Genomic DNA, 10,081 nt, shown 5'->3' on the forward strand with positions numbered 1-10,081 from the left:
TATTTCTATTTTTAAAGAGAATGTCATTAAGGATATGCGTCCAGATATGTAAGACGACAACTCCTATGTTGTCAAGATGACAAAAGTAGCCCAGTGGGTATTAGCTTATTACAATGGTAATGCCACGTTAGTTCTCCTTAGCTTTTGTGATCATTGGTGAAAATCGAAAACAATCTTATAGAACCCTAAGTTCCCATTTATTTCCCATGCAAAAAGGTCACAGTCTTAGTTCTCGGCCTAATATGTTAGACCCTAGAGGGGGGTGATTAGGGTCTTATGCTAATCTAATCTGATTTAAATGTCAATTAAAATTAATTAACAAGTTGTATTCTTACAAGATAGATATACAAGAGTTATAAGCAAGAATAAGCAATATACACAAAGTGATATATCCTATATGATGAAATATATATGCAAGGATATATAAACTAAGGGTGATATAAACATAAACAAGATAAACAAGATAGTGGACAAAGTGAACAATAGATAATGGCGACAAGAATGATATGAACAATAAGCACAAGTGAGACGCCAAGACAATCACAAACACACAAAGATGATCACGGAGTTCGGACCTTCCGTCCTACGTCTCCGCTCCCCACTCCCAGGGAGAATCCACTATCACAACCGTGTTTTCTACGTTCACCCGAATAACGTTTACACCTCACAATTTCTCTCACGGAGTTCGGTCCCCACGACCTACGTCTCCGCTCCTCACCTCGAGGAGATTTACACTATACACTCTCACAATGTGGCTACACTCCACACTCACAATACGGTTTTCTAGTTCACCGAAAACTTCACAACACACTCAATGTAACAAATATAAATTTGTTCTCAACTATGGATGAGAACACAATGAAAGCTCACACTCAATGTTACAACTCTCACAATCCCAAATATATTATGAATGTAACTACAATAAGCTCAAGTGGGTGTGTGTAACAATGAGATAAAATCAAATCTAAACTCAATACAAAATTAGCTTTAATAGAGATGATAATTAACAAATAATTAATACATAAAAGCTAGAGTTAAGTTTAGGAAAACTTCTCTAGATGACAAGAGAGAGATGGATTGAATGCCCAAAATGTAATTGATAATCTCCTCAAGCTCTTGTAAAACAGATTCACCAAACCGAAACACTCAAATGCTTAAAAGCTTATAAACACACTTAAACCAACTTAAACCCTTGATTAAAACTCTTTAAAACATTTCTTGCTTACATGAAAACTGAGATCAAAGAGGGTTTTTATAGCCTCCAAGACCTCACCCAAAAACCCAAACAAAATGACCAAAAAACCATTCTGCAACGGCTCTAAAAAGAGCCGTTAGAACTGCAGCAGTTGAACGAGGAAAATCGCGGTCAACCGCGAGCAAAGAAAGAAGCGGAGAAAAGTTCCAGACAGTTCGTCGGTCGACCGGCGGAAAAATCGGTCGACCGGCGGTACTGTAGCATACAGTTTCTGAAAAACTGTTAACATATACGATTTTGTAAAATCAATTAGGCACAGTAAATAAACTCCAAAAATAGTAAAATTTTGAGGTAAGTTTCTAAACATGTAGGTAAACATGTCAGAGAAAGAATTTTTCAAATATCACTTCCCATTTGCGAAAACTCATCTGTTTTGTAAAACATGCACGAACATGTGCACGAACGAAAACGTGAATTTGTAAATTCCTTTAAACATAACAAATCAATTTCAAACTTGATGAAACTTTGCGAAATGTTTGTAAACATGAAAACAAACATGTTAGAAAAAGAATTTCTCAAATTGAATTTCTATTTGTGAAAACTCATGTATTTTGCAAGTGTGTCCAAAGCATGAAAACTCAAAACCATGCATGTATATATATAACTATATATATACATAGAAACCAAATACGTGTGTGTATATGATATTGAGCTTAAGGTACTTAACACACATAATATAAAATCTAAACTAGATTACCCAAGTTTGATCTTGATCTTCATTGTAGCTCAACTTGGTACACATGCGGATGAAGCTTGAACTTGATCTTTAACTTTAAATTTCAAAGCTTCACCGACATTCCGTCAACCTCCTTTGGATATCATCGTTGAAGCTCTATTCCATCCATCCTCCAACTACGTTTGTCTACAATACATAGGAATACACAAATACTAGACAAACAACATTAGTAGTAAATTGTTTGTAAATCATCATCAAAACAAGAAGGCCAACATAATATGCATCAGGAGACTGAGACACTTATCAGGATTTCCCTATCTCGAAGTCTTCTTTTTGCCAAACTATAATGATTCGCTTATATGGCTTACTTTTAGACTTCTAGTGATAAAGTGCAGTTTAGACATTTATGAAGTTTTAACAACATTTTAACTCTATTGTTATGGATCAAGTATCTTGGTCAAGGATATTTCTTATCTCCGAGGTATCCCATGACTTAGAGTATCAACGAGTTCTACATTTTGTTTTATGTTTTGGTTTTCCTTCATGTTGGTGGACATTATATCCTGATGGTCTTTTTAGCTCCTTCCCTGTCATGTCCTTGAATGTTTTTATTGTTAAGGAGAAAGCTGTAGTTTGTTTTTAAACATTTATTGACAATGCTTCCTATCTTTTTCACAGAGGTTGCGGGACCTTCCTTTTTTCATTCGAAGGATGATAAGAGAATTTATGGATCCTCAAAGATCCCTTCCACTTGTTTTTAGGGCGCGGATGATATTTGCAGTAAGTATTTCATGCACTTCAAGTTTTTTGCATATTATTATTTCCCGTAGGCTTTTCCTTCATTGAATCTGTGTTTGCATACTTCAAAGAATTGTATGGTGGGTATTCACTTATATGATTAGTACCCCACTTAGTTTGATGGTTTACCTGAACTGTATACCCTGAGTCATATGATTGACAGTCTGTTGATTTATGTTCTTCCCGATTCACTCTGAATTTTTCTTTGTACTTCTATATGTTCATGTGGGGTAAGAGTCAAGGTCTTCTTGGTTGTGTTAGTGACATCTGGTTAGAGAGAATCTTTCTCTGATTCACGATCAAGCCTTCTAGATATGTTTTAACATGCTAGTATAGAGCACATGTGTTGCACGTAGACATATAAAATTGGTTTTTGTTCAATTAATCGAGGAAACCCTATACAGGATCATTCGTTAGTCAAACAGACAGTGTGCAACCGAGATGTCTATCCTCTCTTAATTCGCCAGAGCTGTTGGAGCATAGATCTCATTGAGATGTGATTTAATCATTCATCTCTGCCTCTTCTTATGCCCTACAACAAAGAAATGTATTTTAATTTAGAAAAGATTTGACATGCATGTGCATGCACTCATTTTGGTTACCTTTCTATATCCAACAATTGCTATATTTTTTGTTCTTCCTCATAAAATGCAGAAAAAAGAATTAGAGGTTGCATATTTTTGAAGTAGGAACTCATCTTCATTTTAATTTACATCTATATGTACTTTTAATGCCATTTGAGATTTATTTTTAAATAAATTTATTTTTAAGGTTAATTGTGAATAGACCCCCTGCAATGTCACCCAGTTGCGAATAGACCCCCTATGCTTCTATTTCTGTGAATAGATCTAATGTAGTATTTTTCCAAATGCGAATACACTCCCTTATTGAACTTTTTCATCTATTTTAAAAGTTAAAAATCAGCAATTAGGCATCTATTCTCACCAATGGAACTATAGGGGGTCTATTTGCTTCCTCCAAACTTTTTTGATGATTTTAAGAGTAAAATAATATTCACTTAAGAGGACCTATTCGCAATTGGGTGATACTATAAGGGTCTATCGCAATTAACACTTCTTCTAAAGATATAATATTTTCCTTCAAGTCTTAAACTAATAGATATTTTATTATTCAAAACATTGTGCTATATTTTGCATAGAATTACTAAAGCAAGGAAAAAATTATTTTATGAAAATTATTATTGTCATTTTGTTATCTTCTCTGTTTCACAAACATTTGTATGTTTTAAGTAGCAATTCATCATATAAATATATCAAATTGATAACTCAATTAATTCCAATTTCTAATTATTTCAATGTCCACTAATAATTTAGCTAAAAGCCTAAAATAATTCCAAACTTCTTTCATGAATTTCCTCAAACAATTCGGCGACATGAAGAAAGGAGCCAAAAAAATAAACTAAACCAAAAAAGAAATGCAACTTAGCTTTTGTGATTGAATCTAAGGGTTGATAATAGTTACATTCTTAATCCGGATATTTTTATCGTACCTGAAATTTCACTTGTAACTGCAACTCTTAGCAAAAGTGGAGGATCTGATCACCCCTTCTGATGGTGATGTGAGAACAGGACGGGCCATAGGCAATTGCATACTCACCGCTCTTGACAACTATCACATAATCTCTCATTACAATGTGGGAATCTGCAATGCATAATTGGAGCTAGCATCTACAAATCATAGATAAAATATATAAAATATTTCTTTACCAATAGCAGAAGTTTCACAGGAAAGACTCACTACTCAGCTTCTAAATGCTTAAGATAATAAGATGATAAAAGTACGTATCAACCAGTAAGATATTGGATCAGTTCCATCAATGTTTGGAGAGCCACCTGTAGCCGGTATATATAGTCACATTTTGTACCCATCACAGTGCTGCAAAAAGAAGCAAATTAGATGATTGTTGTGGAAGGTGAGAAGAAGAAGATGCTCTTCTTCTTTCCTTTCTTCTTCTCGTTAGGTCCTTAGGAAATAGACTAGCTGAATCCAAAACAAACAAAAAAGATTTGGAGGCATTAGAAGTATAGAGGATCCCGAACAGTTTAGAGCAGATTCCATTATACGAAGGTTAGGTTAATAATGTAAAAAAGAATTGTGACTGAGTTGAGAGGCTCTACGCGGGAGATGAATCAGTGAAACATGAATTCATTGCAAACAATAATTTGTTTTGAACCGTTAAATGCAAAATTATGATGTTGTATGAAGGTGAAAAGCTCTCTATAGGTCGGGTTAACAATTTTGACTATAAGGAGATTTTTTTGAAGTTTAATTAAGAACATATTTACTTGATCATTTAATCTTCCTTCAAATAACTTCACCCATCTTTTTAGCTTCTTAGCGAACCTATTTACGTGTTTAACACATGTATGTATGTGTGTTAATCATTTAATATATATTTAATTAGGAATTTTTTGAAAAAGATATTTTTTAAAATAATTAACAAAATCGACTGTTTTCCTACATAACTAGCAATATAGACCTTTTTGTTGATTTTACAGAAAATCATTTTTAAAATACGCAGGACTATTAGTCCCGTGTAATTAGTCATCTTTAATTAATGAAATCGGCATGCTCTTCTTAATTGGCCTCCTCTTGTAACACCGACCTCTCTACTCGCTCCCTCACCTGCCGCTTACCAGGGCTTGAAAATTTTCTTTATTCTATTGATTGGAGGAGCTGGGGGTTAAGGTCTGGACGTTAGCCTGGATGTTAGCAACACTATTGGAGGCGGATCTTGGATTGGAGCCAGGGTTTCGTTGATGAAGGGAAGATCTTGGATCAGAGCTAGTGTTAGGGTTTGGATCCATGCTGATTTTTTGAACTGTGAGGTCTCGATCTGAGATTTGATGAGGCCGTCGTCATCGGCAAGGTTGGTGTGAGAGTGGTGGGCGGGAGTCGCTGCGAGAGTGTTGGGCGGCAGCAGAGTCAGCAACAAAGATGCGGTCAAGGGCGGCGCGAGAGCCCTTGCAGGATCAGAGAGCGGGGAGGTCGACTGCTAGCTCTTCCGCTTTCGCTGCCGCCGCTGCTTGAGGATGAGAATGAAGAGAAGGTGGGCAACGTATTGGCGTTGTGTTCTTCATCGTCATCATTGGATTGCTTCCGATTGAGTGGATGTGATGTCTTATTCTTCTTCTTGATCGTACTCTAATAAATCCATGAGTATTTTTTTTCTCTTTGGGAAAGGGAGAGAGCTTGGAGGTAATTAGCGATTGTTTTTTAATTAGTGCTTGCTAATACGCGGGACTACTAGTTTCGTATATTTTAAAGATGTTTTTTTTCAAAAGCGATATCTTTTTGGCCACATAGCCAAAAAGAGTAATTATTATCTACAACGACCGATTTTGCTAATATTTTTTGAAAGTGGTCTTTTCTAAAAAATTCTCCTATATTTAATATGTGTGTACGTGTCATTGATAGACACGAGATTGCATGGATAACCATTACAAAATAAACGTATTTATATAATTGTACATACATATTGGAGGGTATTATGGGAAAAAAGTTTTAACATAAGTGTACTTTTAGAATAGAGTTAGATTAGATTATTTTTATATTGAAGTTTGGTCTGAACAGTTCCTTAAGTTATAATAGGACTCAACACATTCTTTGTTTCTTTCTGGTGGTGTTACTTGCGTTCTTAATTAAAATTATCACTAGAAATCTTTAAGATGAAATTATATTAAATTATTAATATTGAAAATCTTATTAGTAATTTTGAAATGTGGAATCACAACTCTTTACGAAGAAATTGAAATTATGGGGTAAAAGTAGAGATTAATCATTCCACATTGTGGCATGTCAATAAGTACTACATATGAATGTAAGTTTTTATTTGTTTCTATTTGGGGCTGTTTGTTTTCTATTTGGCGTCTGTTTTGTTGGAGCATAATAGATGGACAAGGATTTCCATCCCCACCCAAGAAAAATATTTCCTTCCTTTATTTCCATTGTTTGGTTGAGAAAAAAAGTAGGAAATTAATTTCCTAAAACCACACATAGTTTCCATAAAGTAGAGAAATCCATTTCCAACCTTTAAGCTTGGAAATGGGTTGGAAAAAGTGGTCTTAACATTAAAATATACATAAAGTAGAGAAATCCATTTCCAACCCATTTCCAAGCTTAAAGGTTGTAAAAGTGGTCTTAACATTAAAATATTTTATTTTTAACAATAAAATATATATACGATAATGATGAAGAAGTCTTCTCTTAAGTGATGTTTTCCCAAATTTCCCATTTCATGACAGACTCAAGAAGGGGAAAAATGAAGAATCAATTCCTCTCATTTGCCTAAGGTGAGATGACCATAAATTGTAATGTATGGGTAAATGGCATAAAAATACCATAAAGTTTTCATTATGTAGCAGATAAATGCTACAAGTTGTATTTTGTAGCATAACAATGCCACATGTTGTCAAAAAGTAGCACATTGCAACTATTTGTTAATAGATTAATGGAATATTTTACGGAATATACCCATGTGATTGTCACATGAAAATTTTGAATAGCATTTAACCCTAATGATTGCAGTATTTACTCTTTTACCTGTCCGTCTCTATATTTAATTGTTTACATCCTTTTTAAACATAAAACCCCTCAAATCTCTCCAGCTCTCCCCTAACTCGAGCCATAAATCCCTAAATTCTATGTTGATCTTCCCTGATTCATCACTGGCGTCCCTAAGGCGTTGGAGGCAAACATGAATTCAATGTCCAGAGTTTCAAGTTCATTTTCGAGTTCAAGTTATGATGGAGCTGAGGAGGAGACACAAGCGTGTTATTGTGGAGCAATTTTGTCACTGGAAACCAATTCTTGAATGAGGAATTACCTAATTAGGGATGAAAGTTCAAGCCCTAATGAGATCCCTTCTCCAAGATCCAAATTTTGGCGCAATCCCTCTTCTTTCTCCACGTTCAGCCAACCTCCCCCCTAAACGAGATCAAATTTCTCAGAATTAGGGTATGGTAAAAATTCCATAGGTATAAGGTTAAAAAATGGAGGGATTGGGTGTACTTATCGTTGTGATCATGCCAGGGATAATTTAGTCCATCCATTAGTTTTATAACGCCATTAGTGAGTTTTTAACGGGATGGTAGCAATGTGCTACTTTTCAACAACTTGTGGTATTTTTATGCTATAAAATACAACTTGTGGCATTTATTAGTTGCATAATGGGAACTTTATAGTATTTCTATGTCATTTACCCTTTTTTTACCTTGAAATACCGTTCCAGTATTTTTAGGAAAACAACTATAGTTAACACAGTACGCGGTACATAGCGGGTCATATATGAATTCGGGTACGCAATTCGCCACATATAAATTTTGGATTTCGGGGGTGGCTTTGCTTCGGTACGCAAGTTCAGTTGGTAGTATGTTGTAAATTTTTTTAGGGTGCACTTAAAGTTTTTCAAAGTATATAGTAGAAAACAAGAAAGCTAATTATGAATTTTAATATTTTTTATACAAAATACTTAAATACTTCTTTTTGATGGAGTTTGTTTCTTTGTTCTATTTTTTTCACAGAGCTTGTTTCAGGATCATGGTTTTGTTTTACATTTAATTAACATACATGTTTATTTACAATATCGGCTCATACACTCTATTGTGCGTCTCCCTTCACTTAGTTGCACACATTGCATTGCATCTTGCACACACGGACTTAAAAAGACTTTGCATCTAGCATAGTTGTAAGTGGTAAGCTAATTTTAGGGAACTGGTTTGGGTATCAGAGGGAATCAGTTCGCAAATGTACCAGGATTTGGTTGGCATTAACTGTACAACGATTTTTTTTAAGGGCAACTATGAAAACAACCAAACAGCCTCTTGTCTTTATTAGGTCTTCTGGTATTGTTCCTTGGAATCTAATGAGAAACCTAAACATGAATAATGGCGTGGTTAGATGTTAAGAAAACAAGGAACTGTGAGGCATCTTGAATTCTGAGTCTGTTCCTTTTTAATAACGGCAAAGAAATTAAGATTGGCTGTCGGTAGATACTTACCGAGTCTGTTCCTTTTTAACAACGACAAAGAAATAGATTGTTTGTTGTAAGATCCGTTGATAGTGTGACACATCAGATAATTGGCTAGAATATGCAGAGGTTAAGATTTTGTGATGTCCTTTGTCTGCAGTTGCTTAGGGGTTGGGAGTCATCATAGTAGTATAAATCCTATCTAATACTATTGTTTTTGGGAAAATTGACTTAATACCCTGAGATGGATAGTTGGTTTTAGTTATATGTTGTAGAGCAAGTATAGAGCAAGTAGGACTAGAAAATATCTGTTACTTTCCTACTATACTAGTACTGCTAGTACTCTAATTAACTTTAATAAATACATTTGTAATCATGCAGATGCTTAATGTATTAGCAATCAAATAAATCTAAGACTATGTCTGGTTTGTTCAGCAGAGTAGTCACAACTCAAGTGGGAGCATTAATTGAGAGAATGATATGTTTCTTCTATGTTTTAATTATCATTATATTATCACCATTAATTTTTTTGGAGGCATTGGTATTATCACCTCCTGTAACTATTTATATTTTATATTTTGAAATCTCTAGCACCACTACCAGCAGCAAAATAAATGATAACAAAATATTCTTGGGCTGATTTCATAAGTCGTCTCCTTCATCTAGCACAGTAATTTTATCACAAAATTTCGAGCTGCGTAGATCCTTCTTGGTCATTGATGCTGCTGTTAGTGAAGCAGTCGCCATAACCTTTTTGTTCGGCTGGTGTTCATGTGCTAGCATCTAACACGTCAATGATCAAATCACCTACAGTCCTTTTTGCCTGCCCACGAGAAATCACAGTAACACTATAACATGCAGTCTTTTTATATATTCATAATGCATTCACTCATGTCTTTGCTATTTTTCTCTTTTAAAACTGATTTATCCTTGGATGTGCAGATGGCACTCAGTGGAGTCTATGTCTTGAGCCCAGTGGACATACTTCCAGAAGGTCATTCTGTTCCATATCATTTAGTAATCTAAATTAGTGGGAATTTCACTTAATCCCCCTGGGATTTTGCACATAACCCCCCCTGAACTTTGTTTATTTCATTTAACCCCACGGCCACCAAGTAGCACCATGAACTATGACGGGTCATGTGCCAAGCATGTGATAGCAAAGGACGAGAATACTCCTAAGTTTGATAAACATTACCCCTTCATCATTTTTTTCATTTTGGGGTTATGTTTCAAAATGGGTATTTTGGTCATTGCTATTAACAGGTAACAACATCAGGTGTATGTTGTACAAGCTTCGAAGTTCACGCCAGGCATGGTGTTTTTTTTTGTTTGTTTGTTTTTTTTTCTTTTGGGGGGGGGG

The 10,081-nt window shown here is 34.9% G+C and overlaps 1 protein-coding gene across 1 annotated transcript in view; it reads left to right on the forward strand.

Annotated features, from left to right (window-relative positions):
• Window positions 1-10,081, forward strand: part of LOC109824897 (E3 ubiquitin-protein ligase RNF170-like) — a 14,311-nt gene that overhangs the window by 2,935 nt on the left and 1,295 nt on the right. The window contains exons 3-4 of the mRNA XM_020391528.1: window positions 2,610-2,711; window positions 9,661-9,712. Of these exons, the coding sequence (XP_020247117.1) occupies window positions 2,610-2,711; window positions 9,661-9,712 (154 nt within the window). The remainder of the gene's footprint in view (window positions 1-2,609; window positions 2,712-9,660; window positions 9,713-10,081) is intronic.

This window comes from Asparagus officinalis, chromosome 10 (assembly GCF_001876935.1).
Source record: "Asparagus officinalis chromosome 10, Aspof.V1, whole genome shotgun sequence".
Lineage (NCBI taxonomy): Eukaryota > Viridiplantae > Streptophyta > Magnoliopsida > Asparagales > Asparagaceae > Asparagus > Asparagus officinalis.